The 27,460-nt window shown below is 39.6% G+C and overlaps 1 protein-coding gene across 1 annotated transcript in view; it reads left to right on the top strand.

Annotated features, from left to right (window-relative positions):
• The window catches only part of LOC143286932 (carbamoyl-phosphate synthase [ammonia], mitochondrial-like), a 48,880-nt gene that overhangs the window by 10,348 nt on the left and 11,072 nt on the right, over positions 1-27,460 (top strand). The window contains exons 5-27 of the mRNA XM_076594896.1: positions 2,106-2,345; positions 2,553-2,642; positions 4,030-4,158; positions 5,129-5,232; positions 6,265-6,406; positions 7,123-7,200; positions 8,132-8,233; positions 8,831-8,926; positions 10,043-10,232; positions 12,257-12,543; positions 13,428-13,572; positions 14,363-14,439; positions 15,030-15,163; positions 16,330-16,528; positions 16,903-17,079; positions 17,392-17,510; positions 18,574-18,715; positions 19,392-19,457; positions 21,811-21,945; positions 22,399-22,509; positions 23,861-24,055; positions 25,801-26,022; positions 27,316-27,423. Coding sequence (XP_076451011.1) covers positions 2,106-2,345; positions 2,553-2,642; positions 4,030-4,158; positions 5,129-5,232; positions 6,265-6,406; positions 7,123-7,200; positions 8,132-8,233; positions 8,831-8,926; positions 10,043-10,232; positions 12,257-12,543; positions 13,428-13,572; positions 14,363-14,439; positions 15,030-15,163; positions 16,330-16,528; positions 16,903-17,079; positions 17,392-17,510; positions 18,574-18,715; positions 19,392-19,457; positions 21,811-21,945; positions 22,399-22,509; positions 23,861-24,055; positions 25,801-26,022; positions 27,316-27,423 — 3,288 coding nt within the window. The remainder of the gene's footprint in view (positions 1-2,105; positions 2,346-2,552; positions 2,643-4,029; positions 4,159-5,128; positions 5,233-6,264; positions 6,407-7,122; positions 7,201-8,131; positions 8,234-8,830; positions 8,927-10,042; positions 10,233-12,256; positions 12,544-13,427; positions 13,573-14,362; positions 14,440-15,029; positions 15,164-16,329; positions 16,529-16,902; positions 17,080-17,391; positions 17,511-18,573; positions 18,716-19,391; positions 19,458-21,810; positions 21,946-22,398; positions 22,510-23,860; positions 24,056-25,800; positions 26,023-27,315; positions 27,424-27,460) is intronic.

A 27,460-nucleotide genomic window follows, 5' to 3' on the forward strand; every position in this document is an offset into this window, starting at 1 on the left:
CATAAAGGTGATGATGCTATTTTTTTTCTCAGTGTTTTAATGAATGAATTTCTTGGACAACAGTTTGCACTGTATTGATTTTTTAAAGTTCTGCACTGTGCAAAAAATCTGCAAATTTTGCTTTATTGTTGGCATAGTTTGTATGTATTTAAATGCTGATGTTATATACTTGATTGCAGACAGTATATATCTCAATGCAGAGAGAGAGAGAGAGAGAGAGTGTGTGTGTGTATCAACATGTATACAAAATGACATACAGATAATGATATATATATATATATATATATATCATTTTCTGTGTGTAAATACTGTCAAAACCTTATGCAGATTGCACTGTATATTGAAGCTCTTTACACACACACACACACTCACACACACACACACACACACACACATAAATATATATATATGTATATATTAGTATATATTAGTATATATATGTGATGGGGTGGTAAGGTGGTGTTAGTGAAGGTGAAGACAGGTAGAAGGTGTTTGCAGTAGAGAGCCGCAACCAGGCAAGGTAGACTCGGGAATGGCAGTGTGCCGGTTTTCTTCTTTTATTCTCTCATTCTTCCAGACCAGGAGAGTTCTCTATTTGTCTGACACTTGCTCACTCCTTATATTCAGTTCCGCCGAGCCACAAAGCCAGCGCCGCGAAGCAACTCATGAAACCAGCCCTCCGCGAGCCTTGAGGGGCCGAGCTTGTGTTTGTTTGACCAAATTTAGCGGCGTCCAACTTTCGGCTCAGGGAACTAACATAGACATATTAAATATCACACAAAACTGCTAAACCATTTTCTACAAAAATAACGTAGTTAAAAACTGTAAACAAAAAGAGTCACTGAATGAACAAGCTTTTAACGAGTTCATGTATCATTTCTGTACATTACAACAATTGATACGTCGCGATGTGTAATATAATTGTAATAATTAAGTAACTGAAAATCCTGAATTTCCAACTATATGAAAATTACCTATAGAATCTGCTTCTAGAGTAAAGATTTCTGATGTCAAAATTCAAGAGAAAACTCAACAGACAGCTCCTGTGTCTGCACTGCTTGACAGTGCTTTTGGCACTTGTGATCGACAATGAAATACTTCATTTAACTTGAACCACCTACAACCCAATTATACATGTATGATATAAATCAGATTAATAATAAAAATGTAATCATCTGCAAAATACACTATAAAAATGTCTAAGTATTGTAAAAACATATTTTGCTCAAATTGGCACTGACAAATTCCAATAGTTTGAAGAAGAGATAGTTTTGTGGGGCCCGTGCTGTTAGACATTTCGTACCATCGCATGCCTATAACTTATGTGTGCACGGAAAGCAATACGCGAGAAGAAAGCTTAATCATTTACATCTTAAGGCACAATCTGAATTCCACAGCAACTACACTAATTTATAGAAAACGATGGTATTTTGTATGTTTTAACAAAGTGTATTTCGAAGATCGCGCCAAAATTCATTCACATGAATATTAATTTTTAAAAGTTATAGGCTATCTGGCCTGATGATATCTTTACAGCTAAAAAGTATGATCTTTCTGAAGTCCAATAACATAAAAACTATTATGTCATCTATTAGGAAGTGTTTATAATTTAACAAATTGATGAAAAATCATACAGCTCACTGTAAAGGGAGATAACGTGACCGATTTACCAATTTCCTCAGTAACCTTCGGTTAGTCACAAAAGTCGTCTGCTAAGCTGGCCCAACGAAGATTGTAGCCAACCTGGCTACATATATATTATATTGTTAGTATATGTATGTATACTGGAGTAACTGTGGAAGAGTCAGTTAGGCATTGTTAACCGGTGATCAGTGTTGTGAGGCCTGTTTTGACATGGTCTTGTGTACCTTGGGAAAGGCACTTAACTCTCATTTTCCCACTCTACCCAGGTGTGAATGGGTTCCTGACTTTTGTGGAGGAAGATTAAATAGCAGAAGAGGAGGATTGGGCCCCACCTTCCTGTGCCGAGGCCTAGACATGGTGGGTATGAATTCACTGCCAGGATGGCCATAAAAGGCGATGGGACCTTTAACCTTATGTATGCAAACACTGTTGAAACCTCAGGGCAGACTGTCTGTCTGCAGGTATCGGGGCTGATTGTCCAAGACTACTGTTCCCAGCCCAGCCACTGGAACTCTGTGAAGACACTGTCTCAGTGGCTGAAGGAGGACAAAGTGCCGGCCCTGTACGGCATAGACACTCGCATGATCACCAAGATGGTGCGTGACCAGGGCACCGTGCTTGGCAAGATTGAGTTTGAGGATCAGCCTGTGGAGTTTGAGGATCCCAACCTGAGAAATCTCATCGCTGAGGTGTCCACAAAGGTGTGTGTGTGGTGGGTTGGGGGGGTATTTGTGTGTGTGTGTGTGTTGTGGTGTGTGTGTGTGTTGTGGTGTGTGTGTGTGTGTGTTTAGGGTTACCTGTGTGTGTGTGTGTGTGTGTGTGTATTATATTTAGTATATGTTTGTGTGAGCACATATTTACAGCTGTGCATGTTTCTGGTCAGTGTGTGTGTTTTGTGTTTTTTTCAGGAGGTGCAGTATTTTGGAGAGGGAAACAAATACCAGGTGGTGGTCGTGGACTGTGGCATCAAACACAACATGATACGGAACCTTGTGAAGGTCAGCAACCCAAATCTTTTGTAATGCGTGGTTGTTTGGTCTTGGTGATGGTATTACATATTCAGACCACAAAGGGTGTTTGCCAGCTTTAATGAAGTATGCAAGGACTGGCATTTAAGGGTAGCTACACCTTGCACAGGCACGGGAGGAGGAAGGGGAAGGGGTGCCAGTACAATTGGCCCAGCTGGTAGAGTATGTGAATGTGAGTGTGAGTGTGTGTGTGTGTGTGTGTGCAAGTGTGTGCGTGCAATTATGTGTGTGTGTGTGTGTGTGTGTACGCAAGTGTGTGTGTGTGTGTGTACAAGTGTGTGTGTGTGTGTGTGAGGGTGTGTGTGTGGATGTGTGTGGGTGTTTTGCTGTTGTCTTGGGAGGAAAAGAGGGGCTTGGAAATGTCTGGGGAGAGTGAGTACACTACATCATTCTGCACTGTCTCTCCTTAGAGTTAACAAATAGTCTGGTTCTTGAATAAAGCTTTTGACATTTTCAGACACCATTATTTCTGTCTTTTTTTATTTTTTTTTTTTTACCTGATTTGGGAGGCCTTATGAACAATGAGACTTGATTATCACATTTACATACAGTTTGAAGAAGATGGGAAGAATCTTACATTTATATTTATGATATTTTGTATACTATACATATCATGTATGATAGTCTGAAATGAATAAAAAGATAGGAAAATGTGTCATGATTGCCAAACACAAGAAAAACAAACAAACAACAAACCAATCTCCTGCAGTGATAATTCTCACCTGTGTGTTTTATTCATCCAGTGGTATACTTTCCATGGGTGTGGGTGGGTGTGTGCCGTGGAAGCTGCAATATGTAGCCTAGAAATGAGTGTGTGGAGGAGTGGGGGGCATGCAGGGTATGTGTGTGTGTATGTGTGTGTGTGTGTGTTGGGGCTCATATACGTTTATGTGTATTTGATTGTGCTTTCATATCTGTGAAACTGCATGTTTGTTGCATATCTGTTATGCATGTGTGTGTGTATGTGTGGATGTGTGTCTGCATGTTTTACATTTATTTGCTATTTATCATCATTGTTGTCTTTTTTTGTCCTTTTTTGTGTGTGCATAGAGTTGACTTCATCAAGATTTTGTGCCTTATAAATATTATTAGTAGTAGTAATAGTATTTTTATGTATTTATCTATTTTTCTCTCTCTTTTTTTTTTTTATTTTTTTTTTATTTTTTATATATTTTTCTCAAGGCCTGACTAAGCATGTTGGGTTACGCTGCTGGTCAGGCATCTGCTTGGCAGATGTGGTGTAGCGTATATGGATTTGACCAAATGCAGTGACACCTCCTTGAGCTACTGATACTGATACTGATACTGATTTCCATGAAAATTACTCATTATTGTGCTTGGTTTTCTTTGCATGTAGCGCAACATGAGGGTGAAGCTAGTTCCTTGGGATTACGATTTCACCGAGGAAGCTTACGATGGACTGTTTATCTCCAATGGACCTGGGGATCCTGCCCTTGCACAGGTGACAGTTGACCACATCAAAAAGGTGAGTTTGTTATCAGTTGTGATTCATTTTCAATAAGGTGGCAAAGTGTGTGGAATGTTTGTAACACAAGTAACTGTAATGTAAAATGTATGTGATTTCGTGATGGAGTAAAACAAATCCGTTTCTTATTGTTAAGTGCGTGATCTTTTTGTGTGATGTTTAACATGTTTGTGGTTTGGTGCAGATGGGTTTTTGCTCCAGATTTTTTGCCATGGACAACCTTTTTGTTGCTGTGGGCCCCTTTACATGTGCTAAGTGCATGCTACACATGGGATTTCGGTTTTATCATGTCATCCATATGGCTAGCATCCAGACCACCACTCAAGGTCCTGTGGAAGGGGAGAAAATGCTGGGGAGTATGGAATTTAATCCATCACCCTGAGATTCTCGTACTTCCATGGCAGAAACATAACCACATGCCAATCATCTTCATTATAGGTGTTGTTTTTTTTATCCCTGGTATGACACAGTCCTTTGAGCTGTGAAGAAATAGAATAAGAAGACCAGATGCCTGAGTTTCAGTTCCAGTTTCTCAAGGTGTTACTGCATTCAGACAGTTTCAGTTTCAGTAGCTCAAGGAGGCGTCACTGCGTTCGGACAAATCCATATACGCTACACCACATCTGCCAAGCAGATGCCTGACCAGCAACATAACCCAGTGCACTTTGTCAGGTCTCGAGTGATGCATACATAGTGGTGTACCTATCAGTGTGGATTTCTTCTTCAGGATTTTGCCAGAGGACAACACTTATGTTGCCATGGGTTCTTTTTCAGTGTGCCAAGTGTGTGCCACACATAGAAACTAGGTGTATCATCTCATCGGAATGACTAGACACTCAGTTTGATTTTCCAGTCGAACTTGGGAGGAAGGGTGAGGATTAAAAGTCCAGACCCTCATGGACACTTTATTGGCAGATAAGTGTCGTAACCATTCTGCCACCTTCAGCGTGAACATGAAGTATGTTGACAGGTGCTGGAGAAGCGAGAAGAGCCGCTGTTTGGGATCTGTATGGGCAACCAGCTGACGGGGCTTGCTGCAGGGGCCAAGTCCTACAAGCTCCCGCTTGGCAACAGGTAGTCAACTGGAGTCAGGTGGATTCGCCTATTTCCAATCTCTCCTTCTCCTGATAAACCTATTCCCAGCTTGCCTGTCACTAAATTGTTGACCTTGATTTGCATATTCCCATTTCACCCATGTAATCAGTTGTTGTGTGTGCACACATGTGTGCATGTGTGTTTGTGTTTGCGGGTATGTGCATGTGTGTGAATTGCTTTACGTATGCATGGAAGTCACTTCCGTGATTGCACTCACAGTATTTCGCCCTGTCCAAAGACTGGTAAAGAATTCACAGAAGGTGATGGTAGTATCTGTGCACAAACTTTTTAAAAATACTCATCTGTATATTGTTTGTTTGTGTGTATGTGTGTGTCAGAGAGAGAAAAGAGAGATGCTGAAAAGGCAAAAATAAGAGCAGCACGTTGGTGCAACTGGACAAATAGTCAAACTCTCAAGAGAACCTTGAAGTTGGCAGCAACATGAGATTAGGCAAAATGGGAATAGTCAAATCAGACCTGCTCCATTCATTCATCCATTTGGCTCACAGCCCAGCCAACCTCGGAGGCCACATCAGGGCTGTAATATATTTAATCAAAACCAGAATCATGTACAGAAATTAAGTTCGGTCATCAGAATTAAAAACCAAATATTTTCAAAATCTAAAAGAAAAATGTTAATTGTCACAACAATGTCAAAATCAGATCAGGTAAAAAAATTTTAAAAAATAAAAATAAAAAACAAACAAAAAAAACACCTTTTTAAAATCAAGTTCATTTGCAAAATCAATGTTAAGAGTTCAGTAGTAGTTTATAAACCATAGCTGTGTTTTTTTGTTGTTGTAAAGAATGGAAGTACGCATGCAAAAATGACCAGTGATTACGAGTGGTGCTTATTACATTGGTTGCATGCACTCCTGTGTTTGCTGAACATTCAGTGTAGTTTCACCATGCTCCCAAGATGAAAACAGTGCAAGTTCTCAAGTGGCCCCTAACTTTTTGTGAACCCTGTAGATGATTCACATTCATAGTTCATCTGAAATACTGTGACAGGGGGCACAACCAGGCGGTGCTGAACGTGGAGAACGGGCAGGCATTCATCACGTCACAGAACCACGGCTTTGCCATCGACAGCAGTACCCTGCCGCCTGACTGGAAAGTTCTCTTCGTCAATGCCAACGACAAAACAAATGAGGTATTTTCTTTCTTTTCTTTTTTTAAAACATGTGTCCTTCCTTTCTTGATTTTCAAACCTGACCTCAAGAAGGTAAAAAATCTGGTTTGAAATGATGTTGGAAAAACTGGGCTGTGTCTTGTTTGTTTTTAATTTTTTCATCCATGCTTCAAGCTTGGAATTTTAAGATGATATTTGTAAATAAAAAAAATGGGGCCTTCAGTTGACCAAACACTGATAGTTCCCCATGGACTTGGGATGTTGATACTGTGATATGACAACCCAGGTGTGGTTATGTAAGGGGGACTCAGGATGAGTGGTGTGTGAGCGTTACTGCTGAAATACTGCAGATGATGGGGAAGAAAACAAAACAAAAATGGTACAGATGATGGGAAAAACAAAGAAACGAAAAACAAATAAAAAAACAAAACACACACACACACACACACACACACACACACACACACACACACACACACACACACACCACACACACACCCCAACAACAACAACAACAACAACAGTGTGTTAGAACAAAGAATGTGTGAAAAGAAACATACATCTGAGAATCTGACATTCAAGTTCTGTTGCAGACATGATGTCGGTTTTTAGTTGAAAGTGCATTTTCTCTTTTATGAAAAACAAATGTAACCTAACTGACTCAGTGTATAACTTATCCTTCCAAAGTCTCACAGTTTCAGAAATGACACCAACAGTTGCCTGGATGGATGTTTCAGGGCATCATGCACACCAGGAAGCCTGTCTTCACTGCCCAGTTCCACCCTGAGGCATGGGGAGGTCCCACTGACACACAGGTACAGGCCTTCTGAAATGTGTTTTCCTCATCCCTGTCACAGACAACCATACCGTTCAGACCTGCTCATTGTGTGGCTTGGTCATATTTGATTGTGTGTGTGTGTGTGTGTGTGTGTGTGTGTGTGTGTGTGCGTGCATGTGTGTGTGTCTGTGTAGTTTATTTGTATAAGTCTTAGCTCTTTACAAGTAGATGTTTGAGCAATCAGACAAAGGGAAATTATCATGTATGAACAATTCCTTTACGAGTGGAAAGAACAGCACTTTTACAGAAAGAATTACAAGCTTAAACTCTGCTTCTTAGAGAGAGAGAGAGTGAGGGAGAGAGAAGGAGAGAGAGAATTGGTTGGTTCCTTATGGATCAGTCTTAATTTGTGTGACATATCTGGTCCAATGAAAATGTATTGTTTCTCTGACATTGCCAGATTTAAAGAACAATTTCATGGGTTTCGTACTGTATCTGAGTGACGCAATCTTTTTACTAACTTTATTTGTGAACCATGGTAATTTTTTTTCATGTCTGGAAGGAAAAGGGGATCACTAACACTGCATGCAGACATGATAATGATAATTTAATTCATTGAGTGCCTTTCCATGAAAAACATGCTCAGTTGCACTGTACAATGTAAATACTGATGTTTAAAACATGCATTTAAACACTTAAAAACACACAGAGACAAACACACACTCCACACACACACACAAACACACACTGCACACACACACACACACACACACACACACACACACACACACACACACTGCACACTACACACTACCACACACACAAGTTTAAACACATTCTTCAAACTTTTTAAGTAATGTCATCTTTTTTTATGTGCATTAAAGGAAATTTTGTAACCATTTCTGAACCTCGGTGGTGAAGTTGCTTTTCATGCTTGTGTGTATGTTGTTGTTTTTTCTAAATTTCAGTTCCTGTTTGACTATTTTCATGACCTGGTAGCGAGTAAAGGTTCCAGTGTCAGCAGCGTCATTTCTTCACAGAAATCACCCTCTCCCAACAGACATGATGATGTAAGTGGGCCATGAGTGTAGTCTTAAGAAATGTAAGAGTGCCATTGGTGTTTGTGAGCATAAAAATGAAATAAATAGGGCTGAATTATTTTATTTAGTCAATGGCAAAGCATGTTCATGAAATAGGTGTGTGTGTTTGAGTGCATGTGTGTGTGTGTGTGTGTGTGTGTGTGTGTGTGTGTGTGTGTGTGTGTGTGTGTGTGTGTGTGTGTGCTAATATGTGCTGCATACAAGAATTAGTTCTCATTTAGACAAAATGATACAGATTTGTTCCAGCCTGAAAATCTTGCCAAAAATGGAAAAGCTGCAATTGTCCTTTCATGAAAAATTGCAATCTGACAATGATTGTTCACACCATTATATTGTACATTCATGAGCTTGACTGTCTCATACAATTCAACAGATCTATGAATGCCCACTTAGTCAAATTTATACACGCCTGTCAAACAGGTTATGGAGCATCTATACCTGGCTTTAAAGCAAGTATTTAATTACACATACTTAACCGTGACCATAATTTGATATCTCTACCTGTCTGTAGAACAGGGACTGTGGTGTCTACATCTGCCTGTAAAACAGGTAATGTGCTATCTGCAGGTATCCAAGGTGCTGGTGCTTGGCAGTGGTGGACTATCCATTGGTCAAGCTGGAGAGTTTGATTACAGTGGCTCCCAGGCCATCAAAGCTCTGAAGGTTGCCCATAATTGTGTGACTGAACAAAAGAAAGGGAACTTTTTAACAGACTGGTCATGTTTTCTTGTTATGAGTGCTTTGGGACATGGGAAAGCCATTTATGAATATACTGGTAATGTTATATGCTATTGTTTTGCCATCTTTTTATCTGACTGAGTCCAGAAATAAGGTAAAATCAGGTATTAGGTGCACAACATTCCAGAGAACATTCTGTGAAGGAGTATGGCCGAACAGTGACGAACAAAGGGATGGCACAACAAACAGTGGAATGTTTAAGTCCTGCATCCACAGTCAGATGACAGAATGACAAATTTTGCTTCAGAGAAACTGGTATAAAATTATTCCATCCAATGGCAGCTTGAACTTTAAATGAGGAGACAACCTGCATATGGGTTATTCCTATGTTCCTGTGTTCACATTCTTTCTTAAACATGGTGGTGTTTGCTTTGTCATGATCCTCAGTTTTTCACATCTCTCAGAATACTAAATAGTTATTTTTCCTTCCTTCCCCTTTTTTAAACTTAGAAGAAAAACATGAAGCAGCAACTATTGAATAAATACAAAAGCTGTATGTTTGCAATGGTAAATTTGATGTATTTATCATGCTGCCATTTGGGTCTATGTGATGTGAGACTGATATTGCCTGTGTTGGTTGATTTATTTGTATATACTTTTCTGTCAATTATTCTTGAATTTGTATATTCTATTATAAAATGCAGTGAGCCCCATCTGAGATGGAGGTACTGCACTGTATAAGCCTTCATTTTTATTTCATGAATATTATTGATATTGCTAGTATTATTATTATGATTATGCAGAAGCATTCTTAACAAGGAACAAACATCATACAGCTGACTTAAAAAAAGCCTCTTTTCATAATGTTCCACCTGAAATATTTTTTACATTTCTTGGAGCAATCTTTTTTTAAAGCAATTTTTTCCCATCACTTACTGGTTGAGGTACATGAGACTAATATTAGTTTGTTTTGTTTACTAATTTTTGATTTTGTACAGTTCCCTCCCACTCCCCACCATTATTCATATGCATACATATTTGTTTGTATGTTCATTGATAAAACAAAACAAAGGTTAAACCACTTCCATTGCTGATGTCTAGGAGGAGAATGTTCAAGTGGTGCTGATGAACCCCAACATAGCGTCAGTCCAAACCAATGCTCATGGAGAGAAACAGGCAGATGCGGTCTACTTTTTACCCATCACTGCAGACTTTGTGAAAGACGTCATTGAACGAGAAAAGCCAGATGGCATTCTGTTGTCTATGGGAGGCCAGACAGCTCTCAACTGTGGTAAGGACACAACTCACTTTCTTCTGTAACACAGTATAGCAGTTTTCTTGTTGTATAACGTGTGTCTCTCTCTCTCTCAGTCTCACTCCCTCAATGTCTTTTTCTGTCTGTTTGTCTCTCTCTCTTTCTCTCTCTCTGACAGTGGGAGTGGTAAAAATTGTCAGTGCAACTTTGATTTGCATTTATTCCCACAATTTTATGAAATGAATATGTGATGCATTGTAGATTCTTAAACTTCCATTTCTGAAAACATTTATATAACAGGACTTGATCTGAATGGTAGGAAACACACAGCCTTAAAAGGTTGTAAAATCCTGCTGTCGACTTGAAGTCAACTTCATGCAGACATGAACACAGACTCAAAAACAAACACTGCTCTACAAAATTCACAGGCATGAACAGAACTTGCCCATCCCATGATCTGAGAACAGCACCAGCCATGGAAGAGGTCATTGCCACCTCACACATTCCCTTTGCCCTTGCCACTTCACACAGTCCTTTTGTCCTTTGTACCTCATAGAATCCTTTTGTCCTTGCCACCATATATTCCCTTTGTCATTGCCACCTCACACAATCCTTTTGTCCTTGCCCTTTGTCATTGCCACCTCACACAGTCCTTTTGTCCTTGCCACCTTATATTCCCTTTGTCATTGCCACCTGACACAATCCTTTTGTCCTTGCCACCATATATTCCATTTGTCATTGCCACCTCACACGGTCCTTTTGTCATTGCCACCTCACACAGTCCTTTTGCCATTGCCACCTTACACAATCCTTTTGCCATTGCCACCTCACACAGTCCTTTTGCCATTGCCACCACATATTCCCTTTGTCATTGCCACCTCACACAGTCCTTTTGTCCTTGCCACCTCACACAGTCCTTTTGTCCTTGCCACCTTATATTCCCTTTGTCATTGCCACCTGACACAATCCTTTTGTCATTGCCACCTCACACAATCCCTTTGTCATTACCACCTGACACAATCCTTTTGTCATTGCCACCATATATTCCCTTTGTCATTACCACCTGACACAATCCCTTTGTCATTACCACCTGACACCATCCTTTTGTCATTGCCACCATATATTCCCTTTGTCATTACCACCTGACACCATCCCTTTGTCATTACCACCTGACACAATCCTTTTGTCATTGCCACCTGACACAGTCCTTTTGTCATTGCCACCTGACACAGTCCTTTTGTCATTGCCACCTCACACAGTCCTTTTGTCATTGCCACCTGACACAGTCCTTTTGTCATTGCCACCTGACACAGTCCTTTTGTCATTGCCACCTCACACAGTCCTTTTGTCATTGCCACCTCACACAATCCTTTTGTCATGTCACCTTGTCACCATCTCACAGAATCCCTTTGTCCTTCCCTCAGTTGAGACACTTATCCACCAGTGCAGTGTCCGTAAGGGTCTAGGTTTGAACCTGGTCTTGCCCTCCTCTCCCTTGTTTGACTGAAAAATTGAATTGAGCATTGCGGATGAGATGATAAACAGAGGTCCCATGTGCCGTACGCACTTGACACACTGGAAAAAAGAACCCATAGCAAATAAATGTTGTCTTCTGGCAAAAGTCGAAGACATCCATCCGACAGGTACATGAATATATGGAAGGAGGAATTTTTGTTTAATGTCCCGTCACACATATCGGTGATTGAAGACATTTTGTTAAAGTATTTATGAATACATCTGAGTATTATCGGTTAGAAGGGGTGGGAGATGTGGATGAATGGAGGGTTGGGGGAAACTGGGCAAATGAGGGTAAAAATGTGGGTGAAATTTGGAAGACAAACAAAACAAAAAAAACCACAAAAAAACAAAAAACCCTCTAAATACAGTTACAGGAAATTACTTAAAGGACTTCGTAAGAGAGAAGTCGTTAAAACTGACAAGCAAAACATGAATAATAAGTGTATTGGGTTATGCTGTTGTCAGGCATATGCCTAGCAGATCCTATATGGATTTGTCTGAACACAGTGATGCTTCCTTGAGAAACTGAAACCTGTCTGCAGGTCTGGAGCTGCACAGGGCAGGTGTGTTACAACAGCACAATGTACGTGTTCTGGGAACGCCCCTCAGCAGTGTGGAAGCCACGGAAGACCGACAGATTTTTGCTGACTGCCTGAAAGAGATTGGAGAGAAGCTGGCCCCCAGTCTGGCGGTGGAGTCCACTCCCAAAGCACTGGAGGCTGCCACTGAGATCGGCTACCCCGTGATGGTGCGAGCTGCGTACGCACTGGGAGGGTTAGGCTCTGGGGTGGCCCGAAACAAACAGGAGCTGACGGACATTGCCAACAAGGTATTCACAGCCATGGGATGTAGCAGAAAGGCTACTTACTGTAATGAGATAATGCTAGAAGAATACTTACAGTTATGAGATATAGCATGAGGGCTATTTTTGGCTTTGAGATATAGCAAGAAATCTATTTACAGCTATGAGAAAAGGCAAAATGAATACTTACAGCTGTGACAAAAAGCGGGAAGACTTGACAAAATATGGTATGAATCAAGACTGTTTACAGAAGCAAGATAATGCAGGAAATATGTTTTCAGAGATATGAGATACAGCAGGAAGGCTGTTTACTGTTGTCAGTTATAACAAAAAGAACACTTGCAGCAAAGAGATAAAGCAGTAAAGTTTGTTTTTTATTTAGATCTGACAGACCCACCCAGAATTTTTCACCAAGGCAGAAGATTGATTCTGCTTTATTTGCACTTTACAGAACTGTACCCTGAATACTTTATCATTGTGCAGCAGTTCATGTTTTCTCTTGATTTTTGTTTTCGCTTTACATGCTTTGTTATGTAAAAGCAATTGTACAAAAAAACTGTTAATGCTTGATAATTTGAGAGCACATTTTGTTCATTTGTATGTTCTTTTAAGTCGCATCTTTTCAAGTTTGTTTTTCAACTGTATTTTGCAGTTACGTACCAGAATCTGATTTTTTTTCTCAACAGTTTTTTCCAGGCCGTTGCCAGTGAAGTCCAGACTCTGGATGTATGTGTTTTATTTCACTGGGTTTTTCCCCCCAGGTCTTTGCTGATGCAGTCCAGATTCCCAGTATATGTGTTCTGTTTAAGTTCTATTCAAGTGTGTGTTTTTGTTGTTGTTGAGGTCTTTGTTATGACAATCCAGATTTTGAATGTACATGTTTTATTTAACTGTTGTTGTTTTTTTTCCAGGCCTTCGCTGTGACAAACCAGATCCTGGTTGAAAAGTCACTGCTGGGTTGGAAGGAGGTGGAGTATGAGGTGGTGAGAGATGCGTACAACAATTGTATCACCGTATGCAACATGGAAAACATGGACCCTCTTGGCATCCACACAGGTTAGCTCAGGAATGAGTTTCTTCAGGAAACAATAATGAAAATAGTTGTTTTTTTTAAGTAATTTTTTTTTTTTTAAGTATATGCTGCTGTCAGACTATTTACTATGTTCATGGAATGTAATTATTTGATTATTACTTTTAGTAAAAGTTTCAGCAAATCTTTAGGAAATATTTGCATTTTGTTCTCTTTTATGTTATGGCTATGTGTCTTACAATAAATTTACATTTGCGTGAAAGGTTGTTTGAGCATAAGCTTTTGTCACTGTAAAATTTAACCAGTTCCTGAAAAGCAGATCAGCTTGAAAACCTTTTTGAAGTGACACAATTCCACAGATTTGCTTCTTCACTCCACTTGCAGGAATCTTTCTTTTTTGCATCCATGGGCTGCAACTCCCATGTTCACTTGAATGTACATGTGGGCTTTTATATATATAACAGTTTTTACCCATGATTAAGGCAGCTACACTTCAATTTTGGGGATGTGCCTGCTTGGTATGCTTGTGTTTCCATAACTTCTCAAATACTGGCATGGATTACAGTATTTTGAACATTAGTATTTGATCGTCTGCAATGTATACATATGAAGGGGATAAAGTTGCTTGCAGGTCTGCACCTGAGAGATTGGAAAAAATCACCATACATAACCCAGTAGCCAATGCCAGGATCAAACCCATGACCCTCAGATTGAAAGTCCAGTGTACTAACCACTCAGTTGTAGTGCCTGTCTTGTATTGTCTGAAAATAATTTGAAGAGAAAGGCAAAAAATTTTTTGTATGATCCCCGTTTCAGGAGATTCCATCGTCGTGGCTCCCAGTCAGACGCTGTCCAACGAAGAGTACCACATGCTGAGGGAAACAGCACTGAAGGTAGACTTTCCTCTAGGTTACCTGTACTACACACATAAATGTGAAACTGCTTCGGAGGAAAACTTGATGTAGTTTGTTGTCTGATGTGGTGACAGTGACTCCCAACATCAGTCAGACTTGCATGTTAGATCAGGCAGCAAACAGAAAACCTGATAGTGAATTGTGTTGGAACTGAAAATGTCTGATGTGAACAATAATTGATGATTAGCATGTGATTATTTGGCAGGAGTGTTACCACATCTTCTGCCAAATTATTTATATGTATGATGCATTATTATTATGCATGGAAATTTACTTTAATTTGGCAGTAATCATAATTGTGTATTTTAGATGAGGAAAACAAGTTCCTTTCACAGCATTTACAATAAAGTTTTCTTTCATTGTAGGTTTTTTTTCCACCTGCATTCATGGGGTTTAACCCCCATGTTCTCATGCATTTATGAATGGCTATGACCATTTTAATCATGCTAGTAAGGCAGCCATCCTCATATGTTGGGGGTATTGTGTGGTTTCATCTGTTGTATGTTGTGCTTGTTGTATTCAGGTGTGAAGTTCATAACACTGACATAAGTACACATGGCACTGTTCAGGTGGTGCGTCACTTCGGCATTGTTGGAGAGTGCAACATCCAGTATGCTCTTCACCCCCAGTCTCTTGATTACTGCATCATTGAAATCAATGCTCGCCTCTCTCGAAGCTCAGCATTGGCATCTAAAGCCACAGGGTTAGTAGTGTCTGATTCACCCACACTAGTATGTGCTGTACCTGTTCATGTGTCACAAACACCACAGATTGTTTACTGTGATTTCTGAATTGTCTGGGCTGCAGCATTAATGAAAACGATAATGGGAAATACTTTGAAGTTAAAAAAAAAAATGTATGTCTACTTTTTGTTGAAAGAGCATTTGTGTCCAATCAGTGAAATTTGATTTTTGTTTGTATAATGATAATGTCTGAATTTTGATACAAGGTTCATTTGGAAAGGGGTGTGAGAACGCTTAACTGAAAAAAATGAATGTTTTCGTGAAATTGTCTGTCAAAATGTGCTCTTCAGCTTGTTAAATGGAGGGAATTTGTCTGTCAAAATGTGCTCTTCAGCTTGTTAAATGGAGGGAATTTGTCTGTCAAAATGTGCTCTTCAGCTTGTTAAATGGAGGGAATTTGGGGCTGCTTTGTGAAGGGAATTCAAGGGCTTTCTATTTGATTGGTTGAGTCAGTATCTGCTTTGGAAAGCTGATTAACCTTTCCAGTTTCCTTTTCAGTCTCTCTTGCACTTTCTCCTTCTCCCCGCCTCCACCTCCTGTTTCATGGATAAGAGATTCTGTGGAAGGGAAATAATTAAGCTCGGGATTTTAATTCTGGATTCATATCTAATCATAGACTGCAGTCAATTGGTCATGTGATCAGTATGAACTCAAAATGCCCTCACTGTGTACTTGTTCATCACACAATAATAATCCACTGTTTGATCTTCAGAATCTTTGTACGAAAGTTGTAAAGCTTTGGTTTAGTGAGAAGGTTGTTAATGCCACAGCAACTTGTGTGGCTAATGCCTGGATTTTACTGCGAGTTACTTTTCAAAGTGGGGAGTAGTTTGCCAAAATGCCCTTTGTGTTGAATCAGCTATCAAGACAGTGAGGATAATATAATCATGATAATGACGGCATTGCGTGTATGTGTGTTTGTGGATGCAGCTTTCCTCTGTTTCACTGCACATACTTTACTGTGACCCACTGGAGACTCCAGCAGGGAGTCTGATTCCTGTCCTGTGCAAACTATGGCCGATAACCTCTCATTGTTCATTGTTTGTATGTGTGTTTGTGGATGCAGCTATCCTCTGTTTAATCATGATAATGACTGCATTTTTAGTATGTGTATTTGTGGATGCAGCTATCCTCTGGCCTTCATTGCGGCCAAGCTGGCCATGGGCTTTGCATTGCCAGAGCTCCAAAACTCCACCACTCAGATGACGACAGCCTGCTTCGAACCAAGCCTGGACTACATAGTCACCAAGATTCCACGCTGGGACCTGGACCGATTCCAGAACATGTCCAAGGACATTGGCAGTGCCATGAAAAGTGTGGGAGAGGTGAGCAGGAGTCCTGTGTGCAAGGAATCAGTCTGATTCTTTGGTCAGAAATTGACAAATACCAGTCTTATTGTCAGCATGCAACTGTTGTCAGGTATGGTTTTAACATTTTTAATTATCTTCTGATGTTGTTTGCTGACATTAAAATATATTCTCATATGCAGGTGCTGTCTGGAGAGCGTTGGCATTATTTATTGATCCCATGCAGGTGGTGGCCATTAGCCGTACCTTTGAGGAGAGTGTTGATATTATTTATTAATGCCATGCAGGTGCTGTCTGGAGAGTGTTGGCATTACTTATTGATCCCATGCAGGTGCTGGCAATAGGTCATACCTTTAAGGAGAATGTTGACATTATTTATTGATCCCATGCAGGTGATGGCCATTGGTCGTACCTTTGAGGAGAGCCTGCAGAAAGCCCTGCGCATGACTCATCCCTCTGTCACTGGGTTCACGTCCACTCTGCCCGCAGGCAAAGACTATCCTCAAGACTTCAGCATTAACGACAACCTGCGTCTTCCCAACAACACACGCATCCACACTATCGCCAAGGTAACTACCAGTCTGGTTTTGCCAGGATAAGTTCACTTCTACGCCATTGTTTATGTGACATACTTGATACGTTCTCACTCACTCTCTTTTTGAACAATGTTACATAATGCCGTTTTCCAAAGTCTAGAAATTCATGTTGTCTTTGTGTTTAATTGAACATTTTGTTTGTTCATTATACATTTTCTAGCTGGTTATAGTATGTTGTTGTCTTTGCTTTCGTTTGAAATTTTCTCTCCTTCATAGTTAATTTTTCACACTGGTTATAGCCTGTTTTTGCTGACTGACCATTGATCAAACAGTTTCTCTCTGCAGGCTTTCCAGTCTGGTTACTCCGTGGAAGACATCTGGCAACTGACCAAGATTGACCGCTGGTTCCTTCACAAGTTGCAGTGCATTGTCAATACTGAAGAACAACTCAAGCATTTTGGCAGGTCAGGCAAAAGTTTCGTTTTTCTTGAAAGATTCATTTTGTGCAGAAAATGTTTTGAAGAAGGAAACCTGCATCTTAACATAAGCTTTCCCTCTTTAAAGACGGGATATGTAGGGTTTGAAGAACATGTTTTGAAGAAGAAAATCTGCCATCTTAACGTGAACCTTCTCCCTTTATAAGTGAGTATGTGTAAGGTTTGATATGTATGTTGTCTATTGATTTGTCTGTCTATCTGTCTGTCTGAGTCCAATCTGGATTGATCTTTTGCTAAGCGAAGTAATCTTGAACAAGATGAAGGTGTTCACCTGAAGGAAGAAGAAGAATTACAGCTGATGGAAATGTCACACAGATGCAGCTGTTGATGGCCTATGTGAAATGTTGATGGGCTTTATGGTGCAAAAGACTGTTTTGTATTTCATTGTACTCCGTTGTTCTGTCCTGTTATGTGTGTTATTGTACTCTGTTGATTTATTTGTATGCCAGGATGTTTTCATTGTTTTAATGATGTGTATAATCATGTGCATTGCCTTATGCGTGTGGCATGTCTGCAGTTGATGATAGATTTATGCCCATTGTATTGCTGAAAACTGAAAGCTGGATGAATTTTGAGTGTTTTCTTTCTGCTGGAATTTCTTACTGAAAACTGAAATCTTTATTCATTAAACTGCAGGTCTTGATATTCGAAAGGATGAAGCACATGCATGAATTTTTAGTATTTTCTTTCTGCAAGAATTTCTTACTGAAAAATGAAATCTTTATTCATGAAACTGCAGGTCTTGATATTCGAAGGGATGATGCATGTGCATGAATTTTGAGTGTTTTCTTTCTGCTAGAATTTCTTGCTGAAATGAAATCCTTATTCATTAAGATGGAAGTCTTGATATGCGAAGGGATGAAACACGTGCAAGCGCGTTGGGTTACGCTGCTGGTCAGGCATCTGCTTGGCAGATGTGGTGTAGCGTATATGGTTTTGTCCGAACGCAGTGACGCCTCCTTGAGCTACTGAAACTGAAACTGAAACACGTGCATGGACTTTGAGTGTTTTCTTTCTGCTGGAATTTCAGAACCAACATCAGTGCAGAAACTGTGCAGCTGGTGAAGCAGATGGGGTTCTCTGACCAGCAGGCAGGCAGTGCCCTGGGTGTCTCTGTGTCAGACATGAGACAGATCAGACACAACCTGGGCATCATGCCGTGGGTCAAGCAGGTAACAGCGCTGACTTGGTGCTACATTTTCACACAGCCACTCAGAACTTGACAGCACTGTGTGATTTTCTTATTTATAAATGGAAATGAAAGAGAGAATTGGCATTTTTTATGTTGTTATGATTTGCATTTTATTGTACTCTTTTGCACTGTTGGTTTGGATGTCAGGATGTTGTTTTTTATAATCATAAGTAATGTGTATGTATGCATGGCTTTATGCGTGTTTTTGATATGTCTGGTTGCATCAGAAAAAATTAACTTTATGTCTGATGTATGTTGGATTATGCAATACACACACACACACACACACACACACACACACACACACACACACACACACACACACACACACACACTATTAACATGCATAAGTCTTCTTACAATTTAAGTGGTTGGATGGCTTCTTTTTATTGAAACAAAGTGTCAGGGCTGTGAAGATGTCTGAAATATTGTGGATTTATTATTTTGTTACACACTAGTCTCTGTTTCTCCCTGCTGTTTCTGATGGTCACCCATCCTCTGGTCCCTGGAAGGAATGATAGGAATTCATATTGTTATTTCTGTATAATCTGTAGCATCATGTTCTAAGTCTCATGCAAGTGTGCAGGTCAACTGTTTTGTTTTTTTTTCAAATTGTTTTATTCCACTTGATTTTTTCAGAATGCATTGTGTTTCAGATTGACACTATGGCTGCAGAATATCCAGCACGGACCAACTATTTGTACTGTTCCTACAATGGCATGGTCAGTGTTTGCTCATTTGGATGCTCCAAATTGGAAATGTACACAATATATAGATTAGAAACATTTCATATGTTTTATGTAAAAGCATACTTATATATATATATATATATGTGTGTGTGTGTGTGTGTGTGTGTGTTCAGCTGATTTAAGGAGAAGCTTCATTATGCATTTGCTTTGAAGACATAACTGAATTTTTTTAATGCACTGTTTGTTGCCTTTTTTTTTTCTTTTGTGTAATTTCATATTTGCTGTGAATTCCTCTCTATACATTTAATTATCTGCTGCTATGTTTTTGCTTTCCTGTTACAATTTTTTGACTCACTTGTGTAAACAAAGTGAGTCTATGTTTTAACCCGGTGTTTGGTTGTGTGTGTGTGTGTGTCTGTGTGTCCGTGGTAAACTTTAACATTGCCATTTTCTCTGCAAATACTTTGTCAGTTGACACCAAATTTGGCATAAAAATAGGAAAAATTCAGTTCTTTCCAGTCATCTTGTTTAAAACAATATTACACCTCTGGGATAGGTACAAAAAATTTTTTTTTAAAGAAGCCAAATTATATGCAAACTGAATTTACTGTTATATTTATATATTTTTTTATTCTCTAAACTTGGCACTTTGATCTGATATTCTGACGCAACAACAAGAGCAGTCGTTTTAATCATTTTTTGTTCATACAGGAACTTCTTTTGCTAAGCATGGAAGTTATATTTATTTTGCATGTCTTTGGTGCAGATAGTAAAAAAGGGAAATTAATCTGTAATTAATGCTAGGGGGCTTAAATTGCTTTAAACTTATCTTTCTCATCTTAAACATTACATTTTGAAATTATACTCAATACATAAAAAGCTTGTGTGTTTTACTCTCAGTGTACAGGGCTTTCACTATGTTCATTCGCCCAAGTGGTCTTTTTCGGAAAATACTAAAATCAATACGATGAGTGGACTTTATAGATCTACTGGCTGAGCCCTGAAGGTCATGGGCAAAAATCAATTGCGTACACATATTTATATGTATTCAAAGCACGTGCATCATATTCTTCGCGAACGCGAACAACGCCATTTTGTTTCAAGTTGTTGACCTGCCCGTTCAATCCTATATTCAATTGACAATACACGATAATATGTGATGGAAAGTTGGAGAAGGAGACAGTTAAATATTTATTCAGAGAAAGGTTTGTGAATGCCTCATCACTTACTGGATTATGCCCCAAACTGCCATAAAAAATATCCACAGAATCAGTCGGAATTCACAGTTAAAAATAATAAACCATGAGAGTTAATACCGTTGAATTGATGAAACGTAAAAATTTCCAGTCTTGACTTTTCTAAAAATGAAGTCCTTTTCACTTCATATAACGTTTAGAAGTACTTGTACTTGGCTCTACATGTTATTAGTTTAACAAAATACTCAATTTTCATATCAACTTTAAAACTATAAAACTAGAATGAACATAAAAGAGAAATTGAATCGACCGTGTCAACCGGGTGTAACTAAACTTGTACATCTATCTAGACCCAGAGAAAACGGCTAAATGTTGCAGTGTGATTGCGGCAATAGCCATGTCTCCTTTACCATGGACTTAAAAAGAACTTTTAATTGCCCTTAAAGATTTATTGAATGCCCAAGATACACCAGAATACTATGATTTAAACAGCGTTCTCACTGCGAATACCGCAATCGATTTATCGCCCTTTAAAAAAGCATGTTTAAATCTTATGTTTTTGAACGTCACCTACGGAGCCACAATAGTGTAATGGGTAAGACAGTTTCTTCTCACCTGAACACGCGGGGTTCGAATCTGCTGTTAGGACTTTTTTTTTTTCTTCTTTTTTCTTTTTCTTTTAACCCGAAGCTTTATAATAACAAATACAGAACACATTTTAACGATTAGATTTTTTTTTTTTTTTTTTAAGTGTATCACAAGTGAGTCTTGAAGGCCTTGCTTCTCTTGTTTCTGGTTGTCACTATTGATTGATATAAAGGAGAACTAAAGTTAAAAAGAAAATGTTTGGAAGTCAATACTCTAAGAAAGACAACTCTTGTATTTTATATCACTAATTGGAATCACACTGATTGGCCTTTAATTTGTGCATGTGTACAGAACTTACTGTCGCATCTGAGCGTCAAATCACAGTACCAGTTCATCTCGGTTTACATTCAGTGAAAATAACCATAACCATCCTGCCTTATGTCATCAGTGTTCAAACGTGGTATGCAAACACAAATTCTTGCTTGATCATAAAAAGGGCTACAAATTTACTCTGTTCAAGTTATTTCAAATGTTACTGGTTTATCTGTTTTCTGAGTAAAGCTGCACAGATGTCGCTTTTTTTTTTTTTAATTTCTGCATAGGAACATGATGTGAAGTTTGATGAAGGCGGAGTGCTGGTGATGGGTTGTGGCCCTTACCACATCGGCAGCAGTGTAGAGTTTGACTGGTGTGCTGTTTCCTGTATACGGACACTGCGAGACATCGGCAAGAGCACAGTGAGTAGGGTCACAAAATGCCAGTGATATATGTATTTATACTAAGCATTCATAATTTATATGACTTGACATGTTTGGATATATACCAAGCGCTTCTCATTTTCATGAATTGATGTCTTTAGATCTAGTTTATTTTTGTTATATTTTTATTAATGAAAAACATGAATGTGTTTAAGAAGTATTTTAGATATAAATACAATAAAAAAAATTTATAAGAAAGAAGAAATTCATAAATACAAAGTCAAGCATAACCACCTTGTTTGAGTTGAAGCTGAAGAATATCTTGCATAAGTAATGTAAAAAACAATGTTCTGACATGATGCCATTGTTTATGATATTAATAAGCGTAATAAGTATGGCAAATGATAGCTTAATCTCAGCCCCAGCAAAGGCCTGTCTCCCATTGGATAAGTTGTTAAGATATTTTGTTGATGAGCTGTTTCATATCTGCAGGTGGTGATCAACCATAACCCTGAAACAGTGAGCACTGACTTCGATGAGTGTGACCGTCTGTACTTTGAGGAGCTGTCCCTGGAGCGGGTGCTGGACATTCAGCACTTTGAGGTCAGTCTGTTTAACTTAACCCTTTCACTGCCATGTTGAGCTGCAGTGTATATATATATATATATAGAGAGAGAGAGAGAGAGAGAGGAAATTTTACTTCCCCTCCCTCAGACCTTGAATGGTGGTCTGGGAGCTAGTCATTCATATGAGATAATAATTCAAGGACCCATATGCAGCATGCATTCAGCATGTGTAAAAGAACCCATACAAACAAAAAAAAAAAAAAAGGGGGGGGTTGTCAAAGGCGAAACTGCAGGAAAGTCCACTTAGAGAGTAAAGCAAATACACTTTCTTGACTTTTCAAGGTGTGGGATGATGGTGAAGCGAGTGTGCGTGTGTGAAAGTGAGTGAAAGGGGAAGGCACTCTGCATATGACCTGTTTCCTCTCTCTGTATCTGTCATCTCTGTCTCTGTCTGTCTGTCTTTCACTGTCCATCTGTCTGTGTCTGTGTCTGTGTTATGAACAAATTTAAGAGAGTATGTTTTGATCAAAGGTGTGTGTGTTTTGGGTGTAGGTTGCATTATATAAAATCTGTTGTTTCTGACAGTTTTGACAGTACGAATGTATCAGGGTGAAATATATGTATAGGTACTATTGTCTTTAATGGTTTAAGAGATATGACTAAAATAAGATTACATGCAAGAATATTCAAATGTGTCGTCATTGAAGGGTTAAACAGTTATTACCAAAAAATGATGAAGGTTGTTTCATGATTTTGCTGCATGTCAGTAACAGAAATGCTTTTGCCAGTAAAATGTAACAACAAAAATCATGGGCCTACATGTAAGACAATGGCAGCTTCAGTTGCTTGCGGAAAAACCGAAAGCTTGCACATAAGATAATGGTTTTGCAGAAAAAGGATTTTTTTTTAGTTATTGTCATTTTCATATCTGCTTTGTGGCTTGTTTCATTATCTGTTTATCTGTGATTTACATTGGATTCAAAATAAAATGTGTGTACAGAATTGTACCCCCCTCCACTCCTTCCTTCAAAAATCATTTGTTTTTAAATGACACCATTCAAATGCGAAAACCAATACTTAAAGTAGATGTCTACAGTCACCAGCGGTGTGTGTGATGGGGCATTTAACTCTTTCACTGCCATAGGCGATTTTTGTCGACGTCAAGGTAATTTTAACATGACCAGCTGCAGCCAGTTTCCCGCCAACAGAACAATGACAAACCTTTGCCCCCTGACGCAGTCTGAAATGAACAAGTCTGTTGGGTTGTTTTGACTTGAACCAAGGCCTGTGACTGAGAGCATCATATCTAAAATACTGGGCACTGGGGAGCATTTTTCACACAGAAACTTGGTGGTGAAAGAGTTAATAGAATTCCTCCTCCTGTACAGAACTGTGAAGGAGCCATCGTGTCTGTGGGGGGTCAGATCCCCAACAACCTGGCTCTGCCCCTGCACAGGAACAAAGTGCCCATCCTGGGCACCAGTCCCATCCAGATCGACAATGCCGAGAACCGCTCCGTCTTCTCCAGCATCTGTGACCAGCTGGGCATCAAGCAGCCTGAGTGGAGGGCTGTCAGCACCGTGGTGAGTGTGGCGTGTGTGGGGACGACATGTGAGCCATGCCTGTGGGTCGCTGTACACTGCAGCTTGTTCTCTCTCTTTCTTTCTCTGTCCTTTTTCTTTGGCTGCCCCATCTTCCAGGCTCTCTCAGCAGCACAGCTCTGCATTGCTCATTGCAGACACCCTGTGCAGTCAGTGCTGATTTGGTCAAAGGGTCTTTCAGAATCAAGTACCTTCTGTCTGGAATTCTCCTCTGGATTTCCGTCATTCGCTAACTCTGTCCTGACCTTCCTACCTACCTACTGGTTCGAAATGGCCTTTGGATGTGAGGAAGTATAGTCTTTTTCTGTCTCCTCCCACCCTCTATAACCCTATTGTTCTGGTTTTGGGGGTTGTTTTTTTTCTCCCCATTTTGAAATCTTCATGTCGTGTGTGTGCTTATGGGTGGATTACTGTGTGCATGCATGTGCATGTTTTCTAGGTGTGCGCAGAAGCATTTGTGTTTGTGTGTGCATGTGTGGGGCATATTTTGTTGGTTTTTTGGAGGGTTTTTTGTTGTTGTTTTTTTTTGGTGTGATTGCTGACATTTGCAATTGCTATTATTGTCTTGATGTATATAGAGTTTTTCTCTTCTGTGTCTTCATGTGCTTTTATATGCTGTTGTACACTATTAGGTATGTATTGTTTCATGTGAGGCGCTCAGAGCCCATTATGTGGGAAGTTTGCACCACAAAAGTACTACATGTTATTATATCCTCTATACAGTCTTGATGGATTCCTTCTATATGGTGTCCTTCCTGGAGGAGAGACCACCAACAGATCCTGAGACTACCTCCAGTGATTGGCCACAGAGAGTTGAATAGGTTAAATAGTGCTAAATCTTGTGCAGAGGCTTTAATTCTAGTCATTCAGATATATGCATATCTCTGATTCAGAAGGATGAAAGATAAAACTCCAGAAACACATGTAAATAGAAAGTTAGAGAAACTGTAGAGCAGAAAGATGGAGGGAAAGGGAGACCTGTTTAGGAAATAGATAGACTCTACAGCCAGACTTGAAAGAGCTGAGTGAAAAGAGGGAGCTACTGGAAAGTATTATAATTATCACATCTTATCATGGGCATGTAGAATATCAATTCTATGACTGATTGATAAGTGAAATGCAGAAATAATTGTCTCACTAAATGGAACATTGTGACCTTGTATACTAGAATGTACAACACAGCCATGATAGTTAAAAGCAGGAACAAACATTTAGAGTGGTGATACAGCCGCACAGGAAGAGAGAGAATCTGAGAACATGGGATCAAATCCCACACTTACCAGTATTTTCTCTCCTACAACTAAACCTTGAGTGGTGGCCTAGTCATTTGGAGGAGATGATAAATTGAGGTCCCATGTGCAGCATGCACTTAATGCACATAAAAGAATCTATGGCAATAAAAGAATTGTCTCTGGCAAAATTCTGCAGAAAAGACCACTTTGACAGAACAAGTACACCAGGGGGTAGGAAAAAAAAGCGGGGGTATTGACACACTGTAGACAGAGAGCTCTGTGAATTTCACACAGAGAAATCTGTTGTGACAACGATTAACAATATGATAGGATACGATATGATACGACACGACACGACATGACACACCATGACATGATACGATACAATATGATAAGACATGATACGATACGATATGATTTGATACGAAACGATACAATACAATACAATACAATACAATACACTTCCTCTACAAGTTTTGTGTCATGTATTTGCAGGAAGAAGCCCTGGACTTTGCTTCCAGTGTGGGTTACCCATGCCTTTTGCGCCCTTCCTACATCCTGAGCGGGTCAGCGATGAATGTGGCGTGGTCACCTGATGAGCTGGAGCGCTACCTGCAGCAGGCCACGCAAGTGTCCAGCGACTTTCCCGTGGTCATCACCAAGTTCTACACAGGTGCCAGGGAGGTGGAGATGGATGCTGTGGCCAGGCAGGGAGAGGTGGGCCTTGTGATGATGATGGTGGTGTTGTTTGCATCCAGAGAGAACACTGGTTGGATTAAAGAGAATCGTGAAATCAACAATCATTTACCTTCAGATCTAGTCATCAGCCCCATCCATGTGTAATGTGCGGCTTATGTTCAAATGTGTGTGTGTGTGTGTGTGTGCATGTAAGTGTGCATGCACAGGTTCTTATATTGATATGCACATGTATGTGTCCAAAATTCCACTGTATCTGTGATTGTACATGATTTTCAATTTCAATTTTATGTACTCCCCTGTTTCCAAAAAAATATTCCTTGTGACTGGTATACTTGGTAATAAAGACATACTATTCTATTCTATGTTTACACTTTACTGTATTCAATTATAAACTTAAAGTACAGAGAGGTCTACACACACACAGAGTCAGAGTGGAAATGCAGCAAGTGGATCATTGCATGCAAAAACGAAAGAGCAGTGATGCCACTTAGACAAAGAGAGTGATGCTTATCAGCCTGGGAAGGGATGGTAGTTTACATTCTTTGACTGGTGATGCCACAGGGTTGCTGCTATGGCTTGTGGTGGTCAGAATCCACAGTTAACTTTGAGACAAATCTAGATCACTACAGGCCTGTGTGATTCAGTGTGTGTCAGAGTGTGTGTGAAGACTAATACATGATGATAATAGTAATGCTGAATGACACTAAGTGCATACTGGCTGACACTCACACCACCCTGAAAGGGAGCTTGTGGCATTTACAATGAAAGTTAACAGATACAAAAGTATACATGCATTCAAATATGACATACCATACACAAACAAGTGCACACACACACACACACACACACACACACACACACACACACAGAAGAAGTTTAAGAAGCACATGAGTCAATAAGATGGTGTCAGCCGTAAGAATGAAAAGGCAGATGAAGAATAGGCGTATGACAATGACAGGGCTGCAGTTTACTGTGAAGTGAAATATCTAACACTAGATTTGCCCAGACAGGGCTTCACACACACACGCACACACACACACACACACACACACACACACACACACACTGGGAGATGCTGAATGTATGCAAATTGCAGTAGATACTGTGAAGGTTTGAAGCAGATTTTATTTTAGTTTCAATACAATTACTTAAAAAAGATTATTAAAAAAAAGAAGAAAAAGAACACACCATCTGTTTTTCATTTTTATATGAATAAATCTTGGGGGGGGGGGTCTTAAAATATTGTTGTGCCCTATGGACCAGAAATGTGATTTCTTTTCTCTGATGAGTGTTGGTTTGTACCTGATGCAGGTGATTTGCCATGCCATGTGTGAACATGTGGAAAATGCTGGAGTGCACAGCGGTGATGCTACCTTGATGCTTCCTACTCAGACCATCACAGAGGAAGCAACCAACACGGTATAGCTTTCATGACTCGGTGTGAATGTGTGTGTTT

This window comes from Babylonia areolata, chromosome 1 (genome assembly GCF_041734735.1).
Source record: "Babylonia areolata isolate BAREFJ2019XMU chromosome 1, ASM4173473v1, whole genome shotgun sequence".
Classification (NCBI taxonomy): domain Eukaryota; kingdom Metazoa; phylum Mollusca; class Gastropoda; order Neogastropoda; family Buccinidae; genus Babylonia; species Babylonia areolata.